The 27,386-nt window shown below is 52.5% G+C and overlaps 3 protein-coding genes across 7 annotated transcripts; 1 reads left to right on the top strand and 2 right to left on the bottom strand.

Annotated features, from left to right (window-relative positions):
• Positions 289-1,328, top strand: SFTA2 (surfactant associated 2). Its single transcript, XM_003128304.3, has 3 exons — positions 289-682; positions 905-993; positions 1,114-1,328. The coding sequence occupies exons 1-3, from the start codon at positions 622-624 to the stop codon at positions 1,198-1,200; spliced, it is 237 nt and encodes a 78-aa protein (XP_003128352.1). The 5' UTR covers positions 289-621; the 3' UTR covers positions 1,201-1,328.
• VARS2 (valyl-tRNA synthetase 2, mitochondrial) lies at positions 5,316-17,358 on the bottom strand. Of its 3 annotated transcripts, XM_005665730.3 has the most exons (30): positions 17,234-17,358; positions 16,535-16,762; positions 16,320-16,401; positions 16,104-16,204; positions 15,774-15,895; positions 15,604-15,670; positions 15,415-15,512; positions 14,722-14,803; positions 14,455-14,574; positions 13,654-13,765; positions 12,851-12,939; positions 12,206-12,296; positions 11,943-12,070; positions 11,723-11,826; positions 11,409-11,490; positions 11,008-11,084; positions 10,854-10,929; positions 10,463-10,568; positions 10,173-10,243; positions 9,920-10,045; positions 9,596-9,700; positions 9,384-9,452; positions 9,203-9,281; positions 8,985-9,112; positions 8,699-8,851; positions 7,228-7,434; positions 6,405-6,516; positions 6,080-6,255; positions 5,778-5,906; positions 5,316-5,668 (listed from the first exon to the last, which is right to left on the bottom strand). In XM_005665730.3, exons 2-30 carry the CDS (start codon positions 16,733-16,735, stop codon positions 5,573-5,575), a joined length of 3,189 nt encoding a protein of 1,062 aa, XP_005665787.2. In that variant the 5' UTR covers positions 16,736-16,762; positions 17,234-17,358; the 3' UTR covers positions 5,316-5,572.
• On the bottom strand, positions 17,490-23,344 carry GTF2H4 (general transcription factor IIH subunit 4). 3 transcript variants are annotated; one of them, XM_005665731.3, is made up of 14 exons: positions 23,091-23,341; positions 22,314-22,456; positions 21,947-22,051; positions 21,477-21,608; positions 21,105-21,201; positions 20,925-21,013; positions 20,603-20,714; positions 20,405-20,473; positions 19,838-19,921; positions 19,448-19,580; positions 19,152-19,282; positions 18,482-18,529; positions 18,248-18,326; positions 17,490-17,802 (listed from the first exon to the last, which is right to left on the bottom strand). In XM_005665731.3, the coding sequence occupies exons 2-14, from the start codon at positions 22,451-22,453 to the stop codon at positions 17,630-17,632; spliced, it is 1,392 nt and encodes a 463-aa protein (XP_005665788.1). In that variant the 5' UTR covers positions 22,454-22,456; positions 23,091-23,341; the 3' UTR covers positions 17,490-17,629. The 3 variants fall into 3 exon arrangements, with proteins under 3 accessions (XP_005665788.1, XP_005665789.1, NP_001116592.1); XM_005665732.3 differs by lacking the exon at positions 22,314-22,456 and having other exon boundaries at positions 23,091-23,344; NM_001123120.1 differs by lacking the exon at positions 23,091-23,341 and having other exon boundaries at positions 17,630-17,802; positions 22,314-22,453.

Raw genomic sequence — 27,386 nt, 5'->3', positions numbered from 1 at the left:
GGGGTGGGAGGATATCTGATGAAACTCATGCCTTCACCCAAGTAGCTAGGATGTTTTAGAGCAACTAAAACAAAATAAAGACAAAAGGTCCCCCTGAGCCAGATTTCCCACCCGGAAAGCCACTGTGACTTGGGGAGCAGACAGCTGGGTTTGGGAAGAACTTGGCGTGATCCACCCCTCCCTTTCGGGCCCACATTCCTGAGCCCTTCCGTGGCATAGATGATAGAAATTAATTGCAGTTAATAATTAATCCCTAAAGAGCAATGAGAAGCCCAGGCTTGGGTGGAGCCCAGGAACCTGCATGAGGGACGCCTCCTCACCCTCCGTCTCTGCGGACCGGGCGTCCACACCCCTCATGCTGTGAGACATGGGGGGCATTGGGGGCACCGGACTGAGCAAAGGGGACCACTCTGTTTTCCCAACAGCCCAGTGGAATGGCGCTCTCCTGGGTCCTCCAAGCCATATCGAAAGAACTGGAAAATCCAGTTAACCAGCCTCTCCCCCATCTCCCCCCACACACCTGTGCTGAGTGGGGAGTAGAAGGCAGGCCAGGTAAGGAGAGGCCAGGGGCTTCAGACGTTGCTCCTGTCCATCCGAGAAGCAAGAAGCGAGGTGGCCACAATGGCAACTGGGCTGCCCCTCGTCCTCCTCCTGACCCTCCTCGGCAGCTCACAGGGAACAGGTGAGGCCTGGAGGGGGAGACACCCGAGTCCTCGTGACAAGAGGCCCAGAAGGGGAGCAAGAGAGAGAGACACCTTAGTCCTGAGCTCCTGAGGAGTCAGGGCTGAGTCCCTGCCTCCAGAGGGTCCAGAAGGACATGGGAGGGGAAGAATTCGGGTGGGGGTGGGGCCCGAGGGGGATCCGGCCCGTGGCTGGGTCCTAAGCTGTGCTTTTGGATTCCTAGGGCCGGGAATGACTTTGCGACTGAAGCTGAAGGAAACCTTTCTAGCAGATTCTTCCTATGACTCCAGCTTCTTGGAACTGCTTGAGAAGGTAGTCCTTCGGGAGGGGAAAGGATGGGGCCCTGTGAACTTGGAGTGTGTTTCTGAGTTGGTTTGGGGTGTGGGTGAGAGCCATAGTACACCTCACCCTCTAACCTTGTCTCTCCCTCAGCTCTGCCTCCTCCTCCACCTTCCATCAGGGACCAACGTCACCCTTCATCAGGCAGGATCCCTACACCACGTCACCTGCCGAGTCTGAGAACAGTCGAAGCCTGTGCCCCTCTCCGCCAGGCCTTCTGTCCCCAGGCTGCAGAGGGAATGCACTGGCCTTGCCTTCCAGCATGTTCTCACACTGCTGAGTGGTAGTAAATATGCTGAATTCAATGACTTGAGTTTGCAATTTCATGAGCAGAGGGTTGGCAGCAAAGGGGAATCAGATGGCCAAGTCTCTGACTCTTGCTTGTTAAGCAGAGGGTTTCCCGGATGGACGCTCCCTCTCCTAATACCATCATCAAAGGCCTAGAAGGAATCTGGGGATCTAACTGCTTGGACACACACACACACACACACACACACACGCATGCACACATGCACACGTGTGAATGCACACTTCAAGTTGAGCTCTTTAGAACACTTGAGAATAAAGGAAAGGAACACTTACTGATTTCCTGCTTTGTTCCAGGCACGGGGCTGTCCCATGTCAGTGCATGCCCCAGTCTCCAGGGCAGCATGATCAGTCTCATTATCTGATTTTCCAGATGAGGAAACTGAGGCTTAGAGAGTGTAAGCTGCTCACCTGAGGTCCATTAGCAGTGGGGAGGTTTGAGACCAGCCAAATCCCTTGGCTTAAGGAAAATTTTAGTTCTGTCTCTTTGCTTACGCTTTGGAGCTGGAGCTCAGGAGCCCCAAACAGGGGTGTGGACAGAACAAGAACACCCCCAGGAGGTGGGTGGTGACCCAGGGGTCCACAAGGGTCAGTCGGGGTAGGAGGTGGGGGTAAGGAGGCAGTTCGGGTGAGAGATGAAGAGTTCAGCTTGTGGGAGGATGGCCAGCCTGGCAGAAGTGGTGGGGAGAAGAGGCTGGGTGCTGGTAGAGCTTGTACTGGTAACTATGGGAACATGTGTAGTCACACTGGCCCACACCTAAGTCCTAGGGGAGTTTCTTATTCTCTTAGACCCTCCATTTTTTTACTTGCAAAATAGGGAGGATGGTAGTACCTGCTTCCTGGGATTACATGGATAGGCTGCCTGGGGCACGTGCCACAGTCCCTGTCAGATACGTGGACCTGGGTGGTGGGGATTGTCATCAGGATGGAAACCTGGTCCCAACGCAAACGTCCTAGTGCCCTTGGGGTCCAGGGTCCTCCTTCTCCTGCTTTTCTTGAGGCAGGTACTTAATCTGACTCCACACTCAAGACCATTTTGACTTCTCACTGGCTATCTCAAAATGTAAGCATGCAGCCCAGGCATGACCTGATGACATCAGCATGATTGCTTCCTGTTCTCCGCAGTACCTGTCCTACCATACCCTGCCCCCAACCATGTGAAATTAGAGACTGACTCCTTTGAAGGGAGGGGAAGGCAACAGTTCATATGGAATATCCCTGAAGAGGAGACAGCATAACCAAACGAAGCTCTTCAAGTTTCCTTGACAACTGTCCTGGGACTTTGAGCCCAGAGGAGAGGTAGCCAAGGGCCCCAAAGAGCCCCAGTGTTTCATGACTGGCCCCTAGGCTGCACCGGTGGGCAGGGGACACCCATGGTCAGGTGAATAGACCCAAACAAATTGAGGGATCGAATGTCTGGATCTCCAAATGGCTGGAGGAACAGACAGCTAACTGGTTCTTAATGTGGTTCTTGGATCTCAGGACCTGGGATCACCAGGCTGTTATCTCTAGATTCTTTTCTGAAAAAATTCTTTTCCCAGATTCAAGACAGCAGCTCAGTTAAAAGAATACTTTGGGAATCACCTGACCTCAGGGTGGCAGAAAATGCTAATTGTTCCCTGCAGTTATCTCCTGAGATAGTCATGTAAATATTAGCTTGTTTACATTTAGCTGAGCACAGAGCTGACTGTGATATGCTTCCCAGCCTCCCTTGCAACTAGGAATGGCCATGTGATTAGGTTCCACCCAATGGGATGAAAGTAGAAAGGAATTATGCAACTTCTTGATAATATCCTTAGAAAGAAAGAAGCTTCCTTTCCTTTCCTTTCTTTCAGAGGAAGAAAACAAAGACCTTACAAAGACCTAGAGGAGGTTCCCTTCATGGCTCAGTGGTTAATGAACCCAACTAGGATCTGTGAGGATACAGGTTCCATCCCTGGCCTTGCTCAGTGGCTTAAGGATCCAGAGTTGCCATGAGCTGTGGTGTAGGTTGCATTGCTGTGGCTGTGGTGTAGACTGGCAGCTGTAGCTTGGATTGGACCCCTAGCCTGGGAACCTCCATATGCCACAGATGCAGCCCTAAAAAGCAAAAGAAATAAAAAACAAAGACCTACAGGGTCCTAGACCAGCGCTTTCCAATAGAGCTTTTCATGATGATGGAAATGTTTTATTTCATAACCTGCATTGACCAATACAGTAGCCACTAGCCACACATGGCTACTGTGACTGAGAAACTGAATGCCTAGTTTAACTTGGATTGTCAGGTGGCTACCACTTTGGGCAGCGCAGCTCTAGCTGATTACCTTGACCCCTCCCTACCCCCACCCTACCTCTTCCCTTATAGACTCCACCCCCCACCCCTGTCTGCTTGCTGCTCTTTGAGCTCTCCGGGTGTGCTCCCATCTTAGTGTTGTCCTCTGGCTCTTCCGTCTGCAAGGAGTGCTCTCCTCCCAGACATCCACGTGGCTGATTCCTTCACCTCCCACAAGTCTTTGCTTAAATCTCACCTTTACAGTGAGTTTGGCCCTGCCTCTTCCCACCACGCATGCATCCAAGCCCCCTTCTCTTATCCTACCCCTTTCCCCCTAGCATTTATGACCTTCAGACACACTAGTTTACTTATTTACACGTATCATTTCTGACTCTCCCTGCTAGAATGAAAGTACTACAGAGATGGAGATCTTTGTTTTACTCATTGATGAACCCGAGGGGCCAGAACAGGGCCCAGCATATACTGGGTGCTCAAGCAGTACTTGTTGAACTGAGGGAAGAGGAAAAGGAAGCTGCCCACCTTGCAGGGTGCGATGTGGATATGGTGGTGGGAGCCAGAGCAGATCTTAGATCCGGGGTTGGGAAGAGTGTATCACAATGTCAGGAAAGTAAGATAAAAAGGTGAGGGGAGTTCCTGCTGAAGCACAGTGGGTTAAGCATCTGGTGTTGTCTCTGAAGTGGCTTGGGTTGCTGCTGAGACATGGGTTTGATCCCTGGCCTGGGGCAGTGGGTTGACTATCTGGCATAGACTGCAGCTGCGGCTCGGATTCGATCCCTGGCCCAGGAACTTCATTCGCCTCAGGTACAGACAAAAAATAAGTACATAAAAGGGGTGAGAGCTGCTCTATTGCAGAATCCTGCTTCTGTCCAGCAAAATCCATTTTGTCTAAGCTACCTATTACTTGTTTTATCTTAGAAATTTGATTTTTTCTTTTTTAATTGAAGTATAGTTGATTTAGAATATTAGTTACGGATGTACAATATAGTGATCCAGTGTTTTTATAGATGAGCCACTATTATCTTTGAAGCTTGGTTACAGCAGCCAGAAAGAACCTGCACCTCATTTACTGAGTTGAGTCCCAGCTGGTATTTTGGACTAGTTACTTTCATTTTCTGAGCAAGTTTATCTCCAAGATGTAGCAAACATCCACCTCAGGAGCTTCTTGGGAGGATTAAATGGCCCCGGAAAAGACCCAGCCTATGGCAGGGCCGCCACACACAGCAGCTTCTCAGAATGTCACTTGGGTGTGGAAGGACCAGGCCCCAGAATTCCAGCAATGAGACAAGGTGTCTGAGGTGGCTAGGCAAGCATCTACGCATGCGTGCGCCTCTGTCTAGGGCTGGGTGCTGTGTCCCTGGTGATCTGGTTTAAGGCACACTGAAGCGAGGGGGACTCACACCCCAGCACTGCCTGCAGGCCTGATCCTCCCAGCACCCTTGGAGGTAAGGCTAAGAAGCAGGGAAGCTCTGCTGGCATTTTGGTGAGAAGTGGAGGAGGCAGGGCCTGCCGAAGTCAGGCCACTGTCAGTAAGTCCAGGAAGTAGATGGAAGCTGGTCACAGTGCCCAGGCCCTACTAGAAAGCCCCACACTCCCACTGTGGCCCAGAGCCCAGCGCTAAGCAGCAGCCTCCTCTTTCCCAGACTAAAGCCTCAGGGAACAACCAAGAGAGAGGAGAGTCACCCCAGGAGGAAAGAGGGATAAAAGAACCACAAGCAGATACATTTGGGATTTAACTTTATCTGAGGGTCCTCATTCCTAAACTTCCAGGTGGTACTGCAGAGGAGGGAGGCTGGGACAAAAAGGGGAGCATGTGGAGGACACCCAGTCACTCTGACCAAGCCAGTCTGTTCCCTCACTGACAAAACGAGGGGGCCGGACCACGTAGTCTCTGAGGCCCCATCGCACCCTGACAGCTGCCAGATCTGTCCTCAGAGGCAGGTGTGGGAGGATGAAAGCCACCAGGTGAGTTAGAGTTCAGAGCTCCCCAGGGCTGGGAGACGCATCCATCAGCTGCCGGAGGTGAGAAGCCGCCTTGTCCAGTTTTGACAATTCCAGCTGGAGGGAAGAAAGCTGGAAAGGAGGGAAGCAGGGGAGGATGGAGGCATGGGGCCCACCTCCCCAACCCCAGCCCACACTCCCTCAGGGTGTCGGCATCCGGGGTGGCCTCCCCCCGCCTCACCCTCTGCTGACTCTGACTCTCTGCCTCCCCCTCTGATGGGGTCCGGGCTAGGAGGCCGTCAAGCTGCTTCTGCAACTTCTGTCTTCGGGCAGCTAGCCGCGGCAGGTGGGTCTGGGGGTCCACCAGGCCCTGCAGAAGAACAGAGAGAAGGCTCAGCAGCTGCAGCCCCCACGCAGCACTCTACTGCCTCCCCCCTCCCATTCTAGGATCCCACCTCACCTATGCGGACCCCGCCCCTTGCCCTCCTCCCAACATCCTTTTCAACCCCTTTCTTCCTTCCCCCTCCAATCTCTCCTAGTCACCTGCAGCTCCATGTAGACCTGAGCCGTGTCACTGAGAGAGGCCTGGGCCCAGCTGGAGGGGGCTGCTGCACCTGGGGGCAGAAAGCCCACGGCCCCACAGTGGCCCAGGGTGCTCAGCGGCCCCAGGAAGGCCTCAAAGAGGCCCTGCTCTCCTGGCTCTGAGGTCTGCAGCAGCACTGCGGAGGAAAGGAGACTGTGAGGGTCAAGGCATGGGCCCCTTCGCAGCCTGCACCTCCCAGCTCTGGGCTCTGCCCCCCTCGCTCCCCCCTCCCCGCAACCGGCCCCTCCTGTCTGCAGGGACTCAGAAGCCCAGGGCCGGCCTCACCTCGGGGCCGGGCCTTGGTGAGCTGGTAGGTGGCGCGGAGAGCCCTCAGCGCCTGCACGGCCTCCTGGACTCGGGAGAAGCGCCGCTCCAGCTCGGGCTGGTGCCAGTGCTCCTGGAGATGGGCATCCAGAGTCAGTAAGTGGGCACCAGGGAAACTCACCTCAACCCTCCCGGTTCTAATGTCACCACACCCCCATCTCCTTACAGCAACCATCTGCCCTCCCCACCACACTCGCAATTTACCACCTCGAGGAATGGAACCGGAGAAAACCCAGCATCTCCTAAGGTCTTAGAGGATCAGTGGTTAACATCTCTTAAATCACTCTGATTGAAGATGACAACCAACCCAAAACCAGTTTGAATTTAAAAGTATTCAAAACTCACAAAACCAAGTAAGTGAAAAGGAAATTTAGTTAACCTTGAAAATGATTTTGTGTGAGTTTCTAGCATTTACCCTCCTCACATTATTAAAGCTTAAAACTTCGCTAAGGTTTTGGGATATCCCCCACCGACACCTCATCTCTCTCACAGCCATGGATGTACTATCACCATCCCCGGTTTAAAGATGGAGGAAACTGAGACACAGTCACGGAGCTGGTGTCAGTCTGGCAGCAGCGTCCTGCTCTTAACTGCTTGCTAACACTGCCCCCAGCCCCCTAGAGTTAACCCTGCTCTGCAGGAACAATCCATCCTCCCAGAGACTCCCCGGCAAAACATGAACCACTACTGTCATTGACCCCATGGCAGCAAGCCCTTCTAGAAGACTGCTCCCCAAGCCTTCACCAGTTGTCCCGCTCCAAGACACTGTGGACATGGGACTCACCAAGCTGTGGGCACTGGGGTAGGGGGCAACACAGATGCTGGGGGCAGTGGTGTTGCCAGGCCTCAGGGGCAGCCTCTGCCACAGCTCTTCAGCCAGGAAGGGCATCAGCGGGGCAAGGAGGCGGAGACCAACGTCAGCACAGGAGAAGAGGACCTGAGGTGGCCCTGGGGGACGAGGTGAGTGGGACAGCACCGGCTTCACAGCCTCCTAGGGGGGGAGCCAACAGGTCAGGGGACAGCCATGGCCACATCCTTCCTCCAGACACCCTACAAGCAGGGGTGCTGTGGGCAAATACAGGAGCTCTCAGCATCTTCCAGACCATCAGCTGTCCCCAGACGTGGTCTGGAGCATGTGACAAGAGGAAATCTAGGGCAGGGACTCTCAGAGGTGGGCGAGAAATAAAACTGTCAAGGAGCTTTGTGTAATTGAGAAGGAAAAGCACTGAGGTCTTTTTTTTCTTTTTAAGGCCTCATCCACAGCATAATGAGGTTCCCACACTAGGGGTCAAATCAGAGCTGCAGCTGCCAGCCTACGTCACATCCACAGCAATGCCAGATCCGAGCTGCATCTGAGACCTACACCACAGCTCATAGCAATGCCAGATCCTTAACCCACTGAGTGAGGCCGGGGATCGAACTGGCATCCTAATGGATACTAGTCAGGTTTGAAACCTTCTGAGCCACAAGGGGAACTCCCAACATTGAGGTTGTTGTTTGGTGTTTTTTTAATCAGAAAGAGAAAAAAATTTTTTAATTAGACAGAAATCTACGAGCACTGAGCCAGCAATGTCAGCATCACCTGGGACGAGAAGCAAAAAAATCTCACCACCATGACATTCCCATTGTAGCTCAGTGGAAACGAATCTGACTAGTATCCATGAGGACGCAGGTTCAGTCCCTGGCCTCACTCAGTGGGTTAAGGATCCCGCATTGCCATTGTGGACGTGGCTCAGATCCTGCATTGCTGTGGCTGTGGCTGTAGCATAGGCCAGCGGCTAAAGCTCCAATTCGACCCATAGCCTGGGAACTTCCATATGCCTCGGGTGCGGCCCTAAAAAGACAAAAAAAGAAGAAAAAAAAAAAAAATCTCACCACCAACCCCTCAACTCCTGAAAGAGCCGCTTTAGGGGTGGAGCCAAACACCCCACAGTTAACAAGCCCTCCCTTTGAGAGAATCCCTCCCCCGGCTGTTCACAGCTCCCAGCTCCCCCAAGGGGCCAAACTCAGCAATTACAGGGACAGAAAAAGTCTCCATCTGCCTCCCAACCCTGCTCCATCAGACTCAGTTTTCTAGAAGTCTCCCCTCCTCCTCCTCTCTCCCCGGGTGACAGACAGGGAACAGTGCCCATCTTGTCTCTCTTCTTGTCCTAAGGGCAGAATTAGGAACCCAGTTCAAAGCTCTCTGCTGGGGGACAGTCAGCAGAGCTGCAGGGGGAAGGCCACGCCTCGGCCCCGTCCCCTGCCCCGCTCACCAAGTAGACATCACAGAGGTTGTGGAGCCAGAAGTGGTGCAGGGCGTGGGTGACAAGCGCAAGCTCACGGGTGAGGAAGCCCCGCTCACACTCTTGGGCAGTGCGGGCCAGGCAGCTCAGGATCCAGGCGTCCATGGGGGAGGTGGGGCACAACTGTGGGCAGAAGGGGCTTCAGGGTGGGACAGCTCGACTCCCGCTCCACTGCCTCCTTTCCCTCCTTCCAGATGCCACCTCCAACCCTCAGACGTCAGACTACCCAGCTCCGAGCATCTCTTCTTTCTCTTACCTCCTCTAGGGGCTGGGGTATGAATTTCTCCCCGAGGGCATTCAGGATAAAGCGCAGGGCATTCCAGATCTTGTTGCAGAAATGTCGGAAGCTCAGGACCTCAGAAACAGAAAGGTGCAAGTCGCCTCCTGGAAGGGAGAGAAAAGAGGAAGCACACTGGTGGCAGCTGCGTGGGGAGTCCTTGGCCCTGTCCCCACCTCCACTGTTGCAGGGCTTACCCAGGGCCCCATGGGAGCACAGGGTGAATCTCAAGGCATCGGTTCCACACTCAGGAATCCCGTGAGGGAAGTCCTTTTTCTGCAACCAGAGGAAGAAGGGGTGGCAGATGCCTGCTAGGCTGCAGAGGAAACTGGTGGCCACAGGCTAAAGGCTGGGATGGGTCAGACACTGGTGACTTACTTGTGCTGCAGCCGCGATCGCCAGCTCTGCAGGGTCCAAGTTCCCATCTCTCAGTTTTTCCTGCAGTACCTGGAGGGGGTGAGTCATACACGAGCCTTGGAGGATGACCCTGTCCCTTCAAGGGTCCCACCAACTGGCCCTCCCAGTTCCAGCTCTCCCAGCTAGCACCCCCCTTGGGCTCCCTTCTTCTCTCCCCAAAACCCCACCCTGACCTGCAGCTCCACCCCATTAATGATGTCCCGTGGGTCCAGCACATTCCCCAGGGACTTGCTCATCTTCCGGCCCTGCCTGTCCCGAACCATGGAGTGAAGCAGCACCTAGGGGCACAGAAGGGGTCAGCAGAGAGGGGGCCTGGAACACCCTCCTTGGAGGGCCCCTTGGCGTCCTCCAGGTTTTAGGGCTTAGGCTGGGAAGTGAATCAGCATAAAGGAATTGGGAACATAGAAAACATCACATGGGGGTTAGAATGGAGGACAAAGTCTGCGGATGACTGGGGGGGGGTCAAAGGGAGGGGCCAGGGCACCAAAGGCCATTACCTTGCTGAAGGGGAGCTGCCCTGTGAGCTGGGTTCCCAGCATGACCATACGGCCCACCCAGAATAGCAGAAGGTCACTGCCAGTTTCCAAAAGTGACAGGGGGTAGAAACGAGCCAGGTCTGGGGTCTAGGAGGAAAGAAAGAGGCAGTGAGAGGCCGAAGCCTAGGGCCTCCGGCTCTTCTCCAGACTCCGTGGGGGCTTGGGTCCACTTCATCATCCCCACTTTTGCTCTCTTCCTCGAGACCCACCTCACCTCTTGGGGCCACCCCAGGGCAGAAAAGGGGAAAAGAGCCGAGGAGAACCACGTGTCCAGGACATCAGGGTCTAGGAAACAGAACAGGGAATGGCGACAAGTGGAACCTCAGCTTTCAGGACCTCAGCCCACTGCTGCCCACCTTTCCAGCCCAACCCCCACCCACAGAGACCAGGGTTCGGGCCCTCTGCCCCGTTTCCAGCTTTCCCCACCCTACCTTCTCCACCTCAGTACTTGCTCCCTCAAACACCCAGACGCCCTCCCCTGCCCTCCGTGGCTCGGGCACCCACCCCTCTCCAGGGTCAGCTCGGCCCCTGGTCTCCCTGTCAGTTCTGCAGCTACTTCTCTGGCCTCGGCCTCTGTCCGCCCGACCACCCAACAGTCCTCCGTGTTGCCCTGCAGAAGTAAGGGGTAGGAGGAGTGAGGAAACAGCACCTGAGGGGTGTGAAACACCACTGAGTTTCCTGTTCTCAAGTGGTCTGAGGGTGGCCAGCGCCCTCTGGTGGTGAGATGGAGAATCGCCAGCTCAGGAGCTCTGATCACCCAGTAGATAAATACATGACCAAGACCAGAAGCACAGCAGAGGCAGGGAGCTGATGCGCTGAAGTCCTCTGACTCCTGCGCTAAAGCTCTTTCTCAGCCGCGCCCAGCCCTCCCTCCCTTTCACTTCCTCCTACCAACCTTTGCATGCTCCTCTACAACCAGGTAGGCTGGAATCCGATGGCCCCACCACAGCTGCCGGGAGACACACCAGTCCCTGCCCAGAGGATGCGAAAGATCTTAGCATAGCTAGAGGCCCCCCTCCCCACCTCCGTGGGGCTCCCCCTCTCCTTACCCAATGTGGGAAAACCAGTGCTGCCAGTTCTTCTGGTGGAAGGAGGGACTGAGCTCCAGGGCCCCCGACACCACTGCCTGGAGGAAAAGGACCTTTAGATGGTGCTTTCCTGCCTGCACCCCCACACCCCCTATGGATAGGAGACATGTGCCCTCTGAGGCGGTTCTAAAATTCAGAAAGGACCTCCCAAGCCTCCTGAGAAGATTCTGGGCTTGAGTAAGGGTACAAGCCAGCCGTTTCTGGGCACCTGCCTCCATCCCCACAGCTCTCCTCTCAAGGAGCACAGCTAGAGAGGTCTGTGGGGCAGGAGGACCCCAGCCGCCCTGTTCCTTCATTCCACTGCTCAGGGAGCCCCCACCCCCAGGCGCAGGCCCCAGGCCTTCCTCACACTGCAACCTCACCTTAGCTGCTTGCTCCCCCATTTCCTGGCAGCGGACAAACCACTGGCTCTTCAGGAGATATTCCACCACATCCCCGGAACGGCTGAAAGGGACATGGGGTGGGTCCAGCACTCCTCCAGCCCTGTGCCCTTCCCCCAAGGATACAGGACCTGACTATGAACCAGGCCCTCAGTACTCAGGATACAGCAGCAAATAAAATGGACAGAGAGCTCATATTCTAGAGAAAAGGTGCACAGCCCCGCCTGTGGTCACTCCTAAGTTTCATCCAGTGCCGTGTGGGGATGGTCCTAGCAAAGGATTGAAAGTGGGGTTACCTGCAAATGGGCAGCACCATGGGGTGGTTCTGGAGGCCCCGGAACAGGCCCCTCTCCCTCAGCGCTGATACAATCTTTTCCCGGGCCACAAATCGGTGAAGACCCTGGGGAAAAGTAGTAAAAGTAAAGCTTAAAGGCTGCTAGCAAAACACGAACGTGGGAGAGGGGAGATGAGGCAGAGGGTGTCCCCAAGGATGGGGTATCACTGAGCTGGTACCACCTGCAGCCAGTCCCCGCAGAGCGAGGTCATGGTCCCATCCTCTGCGATGACACTCAGGGGGCTCAAGCCATGTCGGGCCCCCAGTTCAGCATCAGCAGGGCTGTGAGCTGGAGTCACCTTCACTGCCCCTGGGGGAACAGAACCGCTGAACGTGGCTTTTGCTTTTCCAGATTATCGTCATCAAGCTCTCATCCCCTACTATCCACTGCGACTACCCTCCCCCACTCTGCCTCTTCCCGCTTCCCTCCCCTGCCCCCGCTCACCTGTGCCCAGGTGTGGCTGAACAGCGCAGTCTGTGATGAGGGGGAGAAGCTGCCCCGTTAAGGGATGATGAAGTTGTCGCCCATGCAGATGCTGAAGAGAAAAGAGAGGGATCAAGGACAGGCATGCGGGGGGGATGGAAAGGTTTGGGCTGGGCAGGAGAACTCTGGGAGTATGAGGGTGAAAACCAAAGGTAAAGAGCCAGAGCAGGGCTCAGTAAACTTTTTCTTTTCTTTTCTTTTCTTTTTTCTTTTTTTTTTTTCAGTAAACTTTTTCTTAAAGGGCCAGAGTGTAAACATTTTAAGCTCTGCGGACCAAGAAGCAAATTCAGTCTCTGTACACCTCCACTCCACCCCCGTGGCAGAGCTAGATGATAATTGATCTAACAATTGATGATACATAGGGAACATGTGTGGCTTGTACAAAAACAGGCAGTGGGTGGATCTGGCCCATGGGCCATAGTCTGTCAGCCTCTGAGCTGAAGTGCAACATCAGAAAGAGAAGGGAGGAGATTCAGAGCCACTGGAGAACTGAGATGAGGGAAATCTTAGGAAGAGGAAGCAGAGAGGCAGAGCTGCCCTTGTAAACGAAGGGAAGAGAAAGCGGTGGGGGAGGAAGGCCAGGTGGCAGCGTGTGCTGTGCATTACTGTGTATCGGGCATCGTCAGGATGGACGGCCACGGCCACGTCTCCAGGCAGTGTCTCTGGCCTCGTGGTTCCTACCACAACCTCTGCGTCTGAAGACAAAAATCAAGCACTTAAAGCTGGTCCTCGCCCTTGCCTGAACTCCCGACATAGCTAAAGCTGGGAGAATTGGCAAAGGGAGGGGGGAGGGATGGCCAAAGTTGAGCAGGCCCCTAGGAGTAAGCAGAGGAAGTTAGGACCAATGTCCATAGGAGCCTGGGGTTTCCACTAAGCTAATGACCAGAGGCCCGAGAGGGTGCCTGGTGCTGTGGAATTCCTCAATAGCTTGCATGGGAGAAACGGGTAGAGAGTTAATGAAAGCAACTAGAATCCTTGCTTGGGGCCCAGAGGACATAGGGGTTCTCGATGCCCTGATTACAAATGCTGTGCATTATTAGGGGAAGCCCCAGCCCCACCCACCAGAAACTTCCTGACTATCCAAACTAAACTATCTTTTCCTTCTCTGAACTCTTGGGAACACTTATTGCTCAAACCACACCAGAACTGATCCTTTGCCTCTTTAGGGGGTAGCAGCTTTCTACGGAACTATGCTCCTGGACAGCAGCGATCACGTGTACTTTCCTTACATGGCCCAGGACACTCAGGGTGAATGCCCATAGGAGGCACACAGGACCAGGGTTCCTTAGGCCCCACCCACCAGACCATGTGGGAAAAGGGCCGGTGGGTTTCCTCCCATCAGCCCAACACCCTTGAGAAAACAGAGGAAGCAGAGGTAAGCAGGTGACCCTTCCCAGAACTACCCTCACCAGGCTCTCCATCCACGGGGAAGGCCACAGAAACGAGGAGGCCGAAAGATACGGGGGTGGGGCAGCCAGGCAGCCGAAGCTCCGTGCGGCCAGACAGGGGCCAGCTCTCCACCTAGACACATGGAAGCAGCGGGGTCAGAGAGCGGCCTTTCTGCAAGGCTCACGCCTGGCTCTCCACCTCCCTGCAACCCCCCAGAAGCCACTCAGAGGATTCGGGAGTCACCTTCCTCTCCTCACCTAATTCCTTTTTTTTTTTTTCTCTTTCTTAGGGCTGTACCCGCGGCTTATGGAGGTTCCCAGTCTAGGGGTCAAATCAGAGCTGCAGCTGCCAGTCTACACCACAGCCACAGCAACGAGGGATCTGAGCTGTGGCTGCAACCTACACCACAGCTCATAGCAACGCCAGATCCTTAACCTACTGAGCGAGGCCAGAGATCGAACCCGCATCCTCATGGATTCTAGTCGGGTTCATTATCGCTGAACCGCAATAAGAATTCTCTCCTCACCTAATCCTTGTGCAGTCACATTTACTAAGTATTTAAACCATGCACCGGTATTGTGCCAACCCCTTCCAGGAGTCATCATGTAATTCTTAGAACATCCCCATGAGACAGGCATTTCCATCACCCCTAATTTATAGACTGAGGACACTGAGACTGATAGAGGCTAACAGCCAGCCGGGAGTCACACAGCTGGGAGGTGGTGGGACTCAGATGTGAATCCAGACCACCTGGCTCCAGAGTCCAAGCTCTGCCCCTGCCTCGGCACTCTCACAAACCCAGTTCTCTTTCTCTGCCTCACCTCAATATCTGAGATGGCAGATCGTAAGGCGCAAGACCAGTTGACAAGCTGCCGGCTCCGGTACAACAGCCCAGCCTTGTAGAGCCGCACAAAAGCTTCCGTCACAGCCACTGAGGAGCCCTAGAATGACCTGAGTGTCCACATCAGTGTCCACAATGGCCCCACTCAAGCTGCGGTACCCTCCCCACCCCAACACACACAGCAGCCCGCCTCCCTATAGAGATCTCTAAACACCTCCCTGACACCCACAGGGACTGTGGCACTCACAGCATCCATGGTAAAACATTCTCGGTCCCAGTCCAGGGAGGCCCCCAGCACGCGGAGCTGCTGACAGATCTCTCCACCCTTCCTATGCCGAGAGATTTTGGGCAGCAAACATGCCCCAAACACCAACTACACACCAAGCCCAGTGAAACCCCACTTATGCCGGGTGCTGGAGTGAGTTTGGCATTGATCTAGCCTCTCGAAGCCAATGGAGACAGATAAACCCAGAATGGGGCCTTCTAGGACAATGAAAGAAGCATAAAAGTTCTGCGGTAACAGGGGAAGAAGCAGCTGATTTGTGAGAAACCCAAAGAAGCTTTACAGAGAAAATGGCATGTGATAACAGACCTGGAAGAAAGAGGGTAATTTCAAGTGGATGGGAAGTGGGAATAAGTGAAGAGGAGAGACGATGAAATCTAAACACAGGAAACAGGATAAAGGGAGAAGAAAAATTCACACATATATACATGCACATACATAAATACTTTTCAGTGTATACAACGTGCACGCGCACGCACACACACACACACACACCCCAAGCTCGGAGACCCCACCAAATGCTCCCAGAGCTTACGTCACCATGGGAAGTTAGGACTGAATGAGAAGAGCCTCGCCTACGCGTTAGGGGAGAGGGGCTGGAAAGCCAGGACCCAAACCTGTGGCATTGGCCCCTCCCGCCCCGCCCACCATACTCACTCCTCCTTCCACTTCCACACCTCCCTAAGGAAGTCTTCTCGGCTCAGCTCACGTCTCCTCAGCCCTCGTTCCTTCCACAGCTTTTTCTCCACCACAGCCTACAGTAAGATGAGGGCGCAGAGAATCGGGTCACTTTGGGGGAAGAAAGCTCTTTCACCCAAGAAAAGGGAAAAGTGGCAAAAAACATACTTGAGTAGCAATCCCTGCATGATCTGAGCCAGGGACCCACAGCACCCGATCCCCACGCATCCGGTGCCTGCAAAAGAAATAACCTCACATGAATCCCTGGCCTTACCTGTTTATCCTTCGCACACTTTCTCCTTCCCCTCCAGAACTCAAGTAGCCCATTCTCCTCTCACCAGCGCACGAGGGCATCCTGTATGGCCACCGTCAGGGCGTGCCCGATGTGCAGGGAGCCAGTGACGTTAGGGGGTGGGATACACATGGAAAAGGTCTCCCCTGTAGCCTGAGGCAGCCTGGTCTAGAAGCAAGGAGAAAAGTCAGAGAGGGCTGGATGTTCCCTGGAGAAATAGCACCCTCTGGTGTCTGCAAGGCAGAAAGAAATGCAGAAAAAATAAGCAAATTAATAAGGAAGGGAAAAACCTACAGAGAACAATTGTGGAGACACCAACTCCACCAGCCATTTCGCCTTGTGGACCACTTAGCACTCCTCCCTGCTGGGTACTAACCTGATATTCTGGTTTGAAGAAGCCCTCTCGCACCCACCATGGGTACCAGGCAGCCTCAACATACCGGGGGCTGTATGCAGGAGGCAGGGGCCGGGAGACATCTATGGCGACAGACAAGAGCTCCACTAACTCCTGGATTTTGTTCCCAGGTTGCATTTCAGCAAACCAAAGAGGCGATAAAATTGTGAGGGAAGAGGCCTTCCAGTTCTTAATTACCTTTCTTTTCACCGTGTTCCGTGGGGATTTCATACAACACTATCTCCTTAGGAGTCCAGGCCTTAGTGGATTCTGCAGGTGGCTGGGGAGAGAAGCGACCAGAAAAGGGGTTGCAACTCCAGTGTACCCCAGGCATAAGGAATCCAGCCAGTCTCTCCTCCAGCTCCCTCCCAAGCCCCCTCAGAGAACCAAGGACACGCTATCTGACTCCTAACCTTGCCCTTTGCTGCTATGCCAGTCTCCAGCGCCGCCTGCTTCTCTCGCAGGCGCTTCTGTTTGGCTTCACGGTTTCTCCGTGAGATGGGTGATCCATGGGGCTCTGACTGAGTGGAAAGGGAATGGGACCTGGGGAAGCACCGTGTGGGCCTCAGTCCCCTAAGCGGTGGTCGAAAGGAAGCCAGAGGCAAGTGAGGCATCAGGAGTGCTTGCAAAGGGGCCAGGATCTGTTCCAGACAGAGCACATTAGAAGGTATGGGTGTGAGAAAAGGTCACACCTCCTGTTACACCCTATTCCTTACTTCCCGTCTCCTTGGTCTGTCAAATATCGACCCCACCCCACATAACCCATTCCTCCGTGAGGACTAGTGTGCATGGTGTCGACAGGGTCCTGGAGTCATAGAGATCAAGGCTCTTCTGGGACAGGGTCGGAGTCTCAGGCCTTCAACCTGTTTATCTGCGACGTGGGGGAAACAGAGATGCGGACAGAGGCAGGGAAAGGATTCAGGGATTCGCGGAGTTGATAGACATCGGCGTTCCCAAGAGCCGGCAAGGAGTCCCTCCAGGGTCACTGCGAACTCTGTCCTCCCACGAGGCCGTCCGCACTGCCCCCGGCCCAGCTCACTGCCCTGCCTTCCCGCCAGTCACCGCGTGGGCCCCGGCCCCGCAGCGCTTCCCACTCCTACGCGCGCGCTCACCGGGTGGGCCGGCTGCTATCCCAGGGCGCCCCGCGGCAGGGGCGGCAGAGGCTGGGGCTCCGAAGAAGCCGAAGCCGGAACGCGATCCGCAAGCCGCGCGGCGCAGGGAGGCGGGGCCCTGATGGGGCGCAGGCGCGGCCGCTGGCCTCGGCCCCACCTCCTCCCCCTCCCAGTCCAATGGCTGCCGACGAGGAGAAGAGAGGAGCGCGTCTTCCGCGAAGAGACGCCTCCCGGCTAAGCGCCCCGGGTCGCGTGGTTCATTTTCACAATTTTATTAAACAAGAAGAGTCTTGACGTGTGAATAAAAAATACCCCTGAGTTCTGAGGCGGCGTCCGCCTCCAAGCGGCCCGCCGTCACGGTACTGTCACAGTACTGTCCCGCCCGGTCCCGCAGTCTCAAGAGCTGTGCTTCTGCCGCTTCCAGAAGCGCTTGACGTCGCTGTGTCCCGCCGGGGTCACCACCATGAGCCGCTTTGCCGAGTTCTCGAACACTAGGACGCCCAGCTCCCGCGCGTGGGCCAGCAGCAGCTCAAAGTCCACTTGTGACAGGAACTGGTTATAGAGGACGCCTGGGGTCCGCAGGTCAGGAGCGGCGACGAGAGAGAGGTGAGAGCATGAGGTGAGGCGCGGGGCCCAGAGTCTGGGGCTGCCTCAGGGCAGCGGCCTGGGCTTGCCCCCCGCATTTACAAAGGAATCCTGTTTGCCTGTTCTAGGGCTCATCCTAACTCTAGTGTGATCCAGCCATATTCAGAAAGTCAATATAATACAATAAGAAAACCCATTAATGCTTATCAAACCAGGTATATTACTATGAATTATCCTTCGCCATTTCCCTCTTCTAGCTAATCCACATTGCACCGATTTGAAGCAGTTCATTTACTGCTGTCGACTCACCCCATAATAAACCCATGCAGTAAACACTGAGAAATGCATGAATAGCTTTTTCAGCTCATCAAGACTGAATTGTCCTTCCTCCGGCCAATGACCTAGAATCAACCACCAGAAGACACTCACCTTCAGTGAACCGTAGTCTGTCCCTTTCTAGCTCCCACAACCGAATCTGGTCTGTGATGGTGGGAGGCAGCACAGGTGTCTGCAGGGGCAAGGGATGGCTGTACAATCCAGGAATACCAGACAATCCCAACCCTCCTCTCTCCCCAGATCTGGATGCCCCCCTTCTCTTTTCCATCACTTCATCACGAGGTGCCAAGGGCTGTCAGCCTCCAGCAGCTTGGTACTTGTTCGTACCTGTTTAAGCATCACTGGGTGGGCCCTTGTCCTTAGGAAATGGATGATCTAGGAAAACAGACAAGAATTGGGATCAAGGGCTTCAAAATTAGGAAGGCTGGAAAGCTACCCAAGCTGTCACTCATAAAAACTCACAGGCACGTGCCTACCATTATTTCCACCTGTCCCAGTTCAGCTGTTGTCCCAAGCTGCTGTCCCCACTGGTGATGTCTGCTACTCTTCTGACACATTTGCCCTTTCCAAGGTATTTTTTTTTCTTTACAACAACATCATTTTTTGCACTCTTACTGCATGGCAGGCTCTGAGCCAAATGTTTTACCTCTTTCACTGAATCCTCCCAACAACCCTATGAGGTGAAAGCTGTCATTTCCATTTTCCAGTTGAGGAAACTGAGGCTCATAGAAGTGAAACTATGCCATTTATGCAACTAGGAAGTAGGGATGCTGAAACACAAGTCCCAAGATATAGCTTCTCCCTCCTCGTGTCTTCCCCTTGAGGGTCTACCTAGTCCCACATCAAGAGCCTTGACTTCTCACGTGCCTAATGCTCAAACACAGACCACTTACCACCACCTATTGTAACAGACCCCATGCTAACCTTCCATAAGGTGGCATACTCCATAGCCCAAATGCAACCTGTCTACCACCCCCATCTTCCCCAAGTGGGGTACCTGTTGGGCTGTGATGCCACTGGCAATGGCCTGCTGCACACTCTCCCGGGTCACCTGTGCCACCACCATGTTGGGGAAGCGATAGAGCATCTCAGAGAAAAGGGCAATAAGGGCGATCTGCAGCTCCGACTCTGACCGGAGATGGGAAGAGAGGATTAGGAGGCTCCTCCGTACTCAGACTCCCTCAAGCCTCCGAGAGCTCTGAACCACCAAGTAAACATCAAAATAAACTGGCATTCCCTCCCCTCCCCTCCCCCTGCCAGCCCGCTATCCAGGGGTCCTCTGTGCAGCCTCACCCGTGTAGGCGTACAGTCGATAATTGGTTTCCACAACGATGAAACCTGGCTGATGCACAGTGCCCCCAGCCCCAGAAACACCTGATGAGAGATTGATGGCCAGGCGCGTGGGGTAGTAACGCCGAGACTTCCTCTGGAAAGGAGGAGAGAAAAGCAATAAGCCCTCTCTCAGGGTCAGTGCCCTTCATCTTCCTCCAGATACATCAGATCCCTCCCAATGCACAGAACTTCAGCTCCCAACATCTCTCCCCCTCCCCCGAGGGACCCCAGTATTCTGTCCTGGCAACTGTCCCCTGCTTCTGCCTTCGGAGACCCCTGTTCCTTTTGAAAGGCCAAGGCAACATACCACCCTGCCTCTTCCCTAAAAGCCATGTATCTGGGCGCTCATACCTTCCTCTGGAAAACAAGGCCCAACTCACGGAGATGTTGCAGGAAGTTCAACAGAGAATCACTCATACCTTCCACAGAGTAATCCTGGGGAAGAGAGGTAGCCGGCTGGGGTCCAAAACCCAGCCCATTCTCCCTTCCCCAACCCCATATGCTCCTTCCCACTTTTCCCATCCCTGGTGTTCTTCGTTTTTTTGTTTTTTGCTTTTGTCTTTTTGTCTTTCTAGGGTCGCACGGGTGGCATATGTAGGTTCCCAGGCTAGGGGTCCAATCAGAGCTGCAGCTGCTGGCCTACACCATAGCCACAGCAACGCGGCATCCGAGCCGCGTCTGCAACCTACACCACAGCTCACAGCAACACGGGATCCTTAACCCACTGAGCGAGGTCAGGGATTGAACCTGCGTCCTCATGGATGCTAATTGGGTTGTTAACCGCTGAGCCACGACGGGAACTCCTCTTTGTTCATTCTTCTCTTTCACTCTATTGACCCCTAACCTCATTTCCTTTTCCATCTCTCTACCCTTCATCTTGCCCACCCAAGCCTCTACTAGCTCCAGCCCCCTGCTTACCTTGCCCAGAGTAGAGAAGCTGAGCTGGAAGAGGAAGGAGAGAATCTCCACTAGGTCCATGCCCCGACTCTAAGGAGGAACGGGCAGATGTGGGGAGGAAATGAGAGAAAACCGGGGAACAGAGTCTACAGGCAGCAGGCCCTCAGTGGGTCCTGGGAAAAGCAGAGCATGCCAGCAGGCAGCCCCCGACCTCCTCACCTGGGCTGTCTGCAGGTACTGCAACATAAAGTACCAGAGCTGGGCCGGGGTGTCCAACAACAGGAATTGGAAGCCCGCAGAGGTAATGCAAGGCGGCTCTCCAGGTTCAGCACTACAGAAAGGGACCATGGCAGAGGTTTGCTGAGAAAGGCCACCATTCCACTTGTCCGCTCACATTTTTCTTGGTTTATCTCTGGCCATGCTCTACGCAGCTCTCCTTTTGCAGCCAACCCCCTCCAATCCTGATCCGACCCAAACACTCAGGTTAGCAGGGACTCGAGGAGACGGCAAAACAGAGCTGTTGTACCTCTGTCTTCCTCACCTCTTCATGAGCCCAGCCTGGCTGAGGAGCTGAGCCAAGTCCTGGCTGACGGCTGCACTGGGGGAGCCCACCATGAAGTGCAGGACCACCTGAGGAACAGAAGAGACCAGAGAGACAGATGCCTCTAAGGGCCCTGGGATGGGAGCACAAGCAGACACACACAGAGTCCCAAGTCCTTACCTCCCATCGCTCCTCAGCATACTTGTCAAGCGAGGGCACATCCCGGGCATGCTTGTCTGGTCCCAGCTGACTTGTGTCATCAGACCAGGCCTTGCCCCTATGCCAGTACGGCCGAGAGTAAGGAACCCTGCCTGTGTTCCCTGCCCACCACCCCCCTTCCCTCTTTCTACCCTCATCTCCAGGGGCCACGAGTGGGAGACATATCCTATACCACGTAGCAAAGTCTGGTCCAACTTATTCCTAAAGGAGCTCCCAAAGGTGGAGCCCACAAGGTTCCAGAGAGGTCCCCCAGGGCCTCTTAATAAGTAGTTTAATGAGCAGTTTAATCACTAGTTCCCCTGCCTGGCCTAGGAAAAGATGGAAGTGACATACCCACCCAGAAGGGCAATGCGGAGGTTTTGGCGGAAGATGGGGTTGAGGATGAGGCCCTGGAGGCCACCAGGGAGCAGCTGGGTGTGCCAGATACGGAGGCCGCTCAGCAGCCCCGTGCTTTCCTCCTGGGCTCTGGAACAGAAGAGGAGAGGTGAGGGGAGTGTCCAGAGAACAAAAGGAAGGAAGCCCATAAAGACCACCATTTCTGCCTTTTCTGAACTGGTGGTCCTTGGAACACTGTTTCACAGAGTGAAATTGGTATCTTCTTAAGGCAAATTTCTTTACTGCAGCACCTACCAGAACCTTGTTATAGACATCACAACTCTCCAAGAGGCAAAATGGAGTATGCGTAGTTTCCCAAACTTGTTTAATTACAAGTTTAGTGGTGTTCCCTTGAATATACTCCAGCAGTTTGGGAAACCTGGCTGTTGAGAAATTTGTATCTGGCTGAAAGTGCAGCAGAGACTCACTTGCTGAATTCCTTCTTCACCCACAAGGCTACGGCAGCTTGTGGCAGAGGCTGCTCCAGAAAGAGCATCCGCATCACCCAGTTCTTAGCTAAAGATGGGAGCTCCCTATAAGGGGGCAGAGGGAAAACGTTAATATCAGAAACTGCCTCAGATCTGCATCCCTGCCCTCAAATGCCTCTCAAACATCTCATCTCACCCCTGGCCCTTTTACCAGTCTTCCTGCCCCCACATCTCCATCTGTTTGGGCCTGACACATTTTAGTCTCCAAGCCCCCCAGAGCTAAGCTTCTACCCATGATAACTTATTGCAGTCTGCAGGCCTCATTACATTTCCCTACTATGGTCCCTGCCATGAACGGGGTCCTCACCTGAAGACAGCCAAACAGGTGGCAGGGTGCCCATACAATCGGTCCAATACAACAGGGCTCAGGCCCCCTAAGAATTCCTGCAGATTCCTGCATTGTAGGTGTACTCGATTCAGTCCACCCCTTGAAGGGGTGCTCTCCATCACCTGAGAGATGCAAGTGTTAGTGGACCTCCGAAATCCATGCCAGTGTCACCCCCTCACCGTTCTCATTCCAATTCCAGATCCACTGGCCCCTGCAAAAATTCATCTTTTCTACAGTTTCCTTTTTCACGTCACTCATCTCCTCTTGTTTCTCCCAAACCTGACCACCCTCCTCTTCTTTCCTCCCTCCTCACTGCACTCCTGATCTCAACTCAAGTCTTCTCCAATTTCTAAGTGAAAGAATTGTCAGCTGTTCCATATTTGCAAAAATATTTTGTATTTCAGTGACTTATCTACACCCTAGGCAAAGAAAGTTTTCTGAGCCCAGTTCTCTCTCCCCTCGACCTCTCCTGGTCTGATCAGCCTATAAACTTCAATCTGCCCATTCTCTCCATCTATTTCTTGACCCCACTCCTCGTGCTGGGAACGGCAATAATTACCTTTCCCCTCCAAGTCTCATAAATCTAATTCCACCTCTTTCCTCTTCCCGTCCCTAAGACTACTTCACTCCATTCACCCTGACTCACACCGTATGATCTCCTCCTAACTCGTCCCCTACTTTCTTCCCAATGCTCGTCTCTCATCAACTCTCTCCTTCTTATACCTCCCGCCACCCCTTCTCTCCCAGCCCCCTTACCACTCAGTGTCGACCCCCTCCTCGTGCACTCCGAGTCTTAAGCCGTCGCTTAATCGGAGCCAGTGTCTCGCATTAGCTCTCAGGAATAGGGGAAAGAATGGCGGAAAGTGAGCGAAAAATATGGGGAGGGGGACGAAGGATTTCACCCACGCAAGTCCAGAGTGGAGGATTCAGAAGAGGAGTGGAGAGGTAGGGAGGAGAAGAACCGGCGCTGCACTCGCTCGCCACAGGGCATGCTGGGAATTGGAGTCTTGTCCTTCCCAGCCCGGGAGCCAGCTGAAGCGCGTCCGACTACAACTCCCAAAAGGCACTGCGGGGAGCCAAGCGGAGAGAGGCTGGCTTTTACGTAAGAGAGCCGGAGGCTCCGGAGGTCTGGCTGTTCGTTCCGCATCGCTCTCCACCCACTCGGCTAACGGCGAGTCTAACCAACCCGAGATCATGTGGGGACCCTGAGAATAGAAGTTCCCCGAGGTCTTCCTATCCGAGGTGCGGAAACCACTGGGTGGTGAGGAGCTCAGGTTCAGAGATGCAGAAACCTGGGTTCCTTGAGCTCAGTTGCTCCTCGTAAAACTGGAATAATGCACTTTCCAGAGCATTTTCTCGAATTAGGAGTTAACTCCATCCGGTGTGCCTTCCTTGGCAAGTAAATACTCAGTAAATCTTAATTGTCACGTCCTCCATGCTTCCATCCACCTCCCCGCCCCCCCCCGCCCCCTGTTAGAAGATCCTAATAAATGCAGTTTAAAAAAACAAACAATTGTTTGGTCTGATTTGATATATTAAACTACTGCTTGTTAAGGGAAGGGAACGTCTTAAGCCAGAGCCAGATCTGTAAGTTTCCCCAAATTCCTTTAAGACAAGTTTTATTATTCCCACTTTCCAGACTAGAGGACAGAAACTCAATGAGATTAAGAAATTTGTCCATGATCAGACAGCCAGAAACTGCCTAAACTGGGATTTGAGGTACATTTGCAAGTTACCAGGAATGAAAACGGTAAGAACTAAGATTTCTTTATATTTTGTAGCCTACCCATGCTTGTTTTGTTGTTCCGTAAAATCCTCAAAAGAATGGCACAAAACTGACAAACCTTCTTTATGGCAAAATGTTAAGTAAGATTGAACAAATTACAGTCTGGGAAGAAATGTTTGGTAAAATAGATAAAATACAAAGCAGTAAGAAAAAGAACACAATAGAAATATTAAGTTTAATAACAGGCAAAAAAAATACAAGTGCCATGTAACCAAATAAAGAAACTCTCAACTTCTCAACTTCATTGTTTTTTTTTCACATCTTATTTATTTATTTTTATTTTTTTATTTTTATTTTTTTTTGTCTTTTTGCTATTTCGTGGGACGCTCTCGCGGCATATGGAGGTTCCCAGGCTAGGGGTCGAATCAGAGCTATAGCTGCCAGCCTATGCCAGAGCCACAGCAACGCAGGATCTGAGCCACGTCTGCGACCTACACCACAGCTCACGGCAATGCCGGATCGTTAACCCACTGAGCAAGGGCAGGGATCGAACCCACAACCTCATGGTTCCTAGTCGGATTCGTTAACCACTGCGCCACGATGGGAACTCCTATATTTATTTTTTTTATTACTCAAATGAATTTATCACATCTGTAGTTGTATAATGATTGTAACAATTTGATTTCCCACCCCCAAACTGTCTCCTCCAGAGACCATAAGTTTTTCAATGTCTGTGAGTCAGCATCTGTTCAAAGTTCAGTCTGTCCTTTTTTCAGATTCCACATGTCAGTGAAAGCATTTGATGTTGGTGTCTCATTGTATGGCTGACTTCACTTAGCATGATAGTTTCTAGGTCCATTCATGTTGCAAAAAATGCTGATATTTCATTCTTTTTAATGGCTGAGTAATATTCCACTGTGTATATGTACCACATCTTCTTGATCCCCTCCTCTGTCGATGGACATTTAGGTTGTTTCCATGTCTTGGCTATTGCAAATAGTGTTGCAATGAACTCTGGAGTACATGTGTCTTTGCGAGTCGTGGTTTTCTCTGGATAGATGCCCAGGAGTGGGATTGCTGGATCAAATGGTAGTTCTATGTTTAGTTTTCTGAGGAATCTCCATACTGCTTTCCACAGTGGTTGCACCAATTTACAATCCCACCAACAGTGTACTAGTGTTCCTTTTCCTCCACACCCTCTCCAGCACTTATTGTTTGTAGACTTTTGGATGATGGCCATTCTGGCTGGTGTCAGGTGGTACCTCAGAGTGGTTTTGATTTGCATCTCTCTAATAATGAGTGATGTTGAACATCTTTTCATGTGTTTCTTGGCCATCTGTATGTCTTCTTTGGAGAACTGTCTGTTTAGATCTTCTGCCCATTTTTGGATGGGGTGGTTTGTTTTTTTGGTATGGAGCTGCAGAAGGTGTTTATAAATTTTGGAGATTAGTCCCTTGTCAGTGGATTCACTTGCAAAGATTTTCTCCCATTCTGTGGGTTGTCTTTTTGTGTTGTTTAGGGTTTCCTTTGCTGTGCAGAAACTTTGAAGTTTGATTAGGTCCCATTTGTTTATTTTTGTTTTTGTTGTCAATACTCTGATAGGTGGATCTGAGAAGATGTTGATGTCATTTATGTCAGAGAGTGTTTGGCCTATGTCTTCCTCTAGGAGTTTGATAGTGTCTGGTCTTATATCTAGGTCTTTAATCCATTTTGAGTTTATTTTTGTGTATGGTGTTAGGGAGTTTTCTAATTTCATTCTTTTCCATGTGGCTGTCCAGTTTTCCCAGCACCTCTCAACTTCATTCTTAATTAAGGAAAAGTAAATTAAAGAAACAGTAGGAGTTCCCATCGTGGCGCAGTGGTTAACGAATCCGACTAGGAACCATGAGGTTGCGGGTTCGATCACTGGCCTTGCTCAGTGGGTTAAGGATCCAGCATTGCCGTGAGCTGTGGTGTAGGTTGCAGACATGGCTCGGATCCCATGTTGCTGTGGCTGTGGTGCAGCTACAGCTCCAATTGGACCCCTAGCCTGGGAACCTCCATATGCCGCGAGAGCAGCCCAAGAAAAGGCAAAAAGATGAAAGAAAGAAAGAAAGAAAGAAAGAAAGAAAGAAAGAAAGAGTAAAATACCCAATTAACAAATAATAGTAAGGGGAGTTCCTGTCGTAGCTCAGTGGTTAGTGAACCCAACTAGCATCCATGAGGACGCAGGTTCAATCCCTGGCTTTGCTCAGCAGATTAAGGATTTGGCATTGCCTTGAGCTGTGGTGTAGGTTGCATATGCCACAGTGTGGGCCTAAAAAGACCAAAAACAAAACAAAACAAAACAAAACAAAATAGAAGAACCCATTAATAGTAACGACTGACAGCTTCAATGTTGGCCTCAGTATATGCACACATACAACCATACTCATACACTTTTGTGGAAGGGTAACATAGGCATGCTTTTTATTTATTTATTTATTTTCGCTTTTTAGGGCCACACCTGTGGCATATGGAGGTTCCCAGGCTAGGGGTCGAATCGAAGCTGTAGCCGCAGGGCTACACCACAGCCACAGCAACACCAGATCCAAGCTGCATCTGGAGCTGTAGTCGCAGGGCTACACCACAGCCACAGCAACACCAGATCCAAGCTGCATCTGTGACCTACACCAGAGTTCATGGCAATGCCAGATCCTTAACCCACTGAGTAAGGCCACGGATCGGACCCGTAACCTCATGGTTCATAGACAGATTCGCTTCTGCTGTGCCATGATGCACATTTTTCTAACGGTGTGTACCAGTGCTTTTAATGTGATTCCCTTTGACCTAGCAACTCCCCCATTAGGAACATAGCATGTTGAAATTCTCCCACATGGGTATGGAGATATACATGCAAAGATGTTTATTGAAGTGTGTTTGTTGTTGTAGTATGAGAACAATGTGGTAACTGTCCAAATGTCTGTGACTGGGAGTTGGTTAGATAAAATGTGGGTCATTGCAATGTAGAATACTGGCCAACACTTGGAGAGGAAGTCACTGTATGCATACTGGCCTGAGCTATGTACCACCTATCATGGGGGAGAAAGGCAGATTACAAAATGGCATACCTAGTGCAATTCTATCTTTGTAAATAAGAAGCTTTTGTAGTTTTCTTCTGGCACAGCAGTTTAAGGATCCAGCATTGTCACTGCAGTAGCTTGGGTAGCTGCTGTGGCAAAGATTCAGTCCTTGCCCTGGGAACGTCCACATGCCCCAGGTGCAGCCAAAAAAAAAGAAAGTTTTTGTGTGCATGTAAAACTGAAATAGGCTATATGCTTCATTTTTAATTTTTTTTTTATATATAA

The sequence above is a fragment of the Sus scrofa genome, chromosome 7 (genome assembly GCF_000003025.6).
Source record: "Sus scrofa isolate TJ Tabasco breed Duroc chromosome 7, Sscrofa11.1, whole genome shotgun sequence".
Classification (NCBI taxonomy): Eukaryota; Metazoa; Chordata; class Mammalia; order Artiodactyla; family Suidae; genus Sus; species Sus scrofa.
This window is presented reverse-complemented; position numbering and strand designations above follow the sequence as displayed.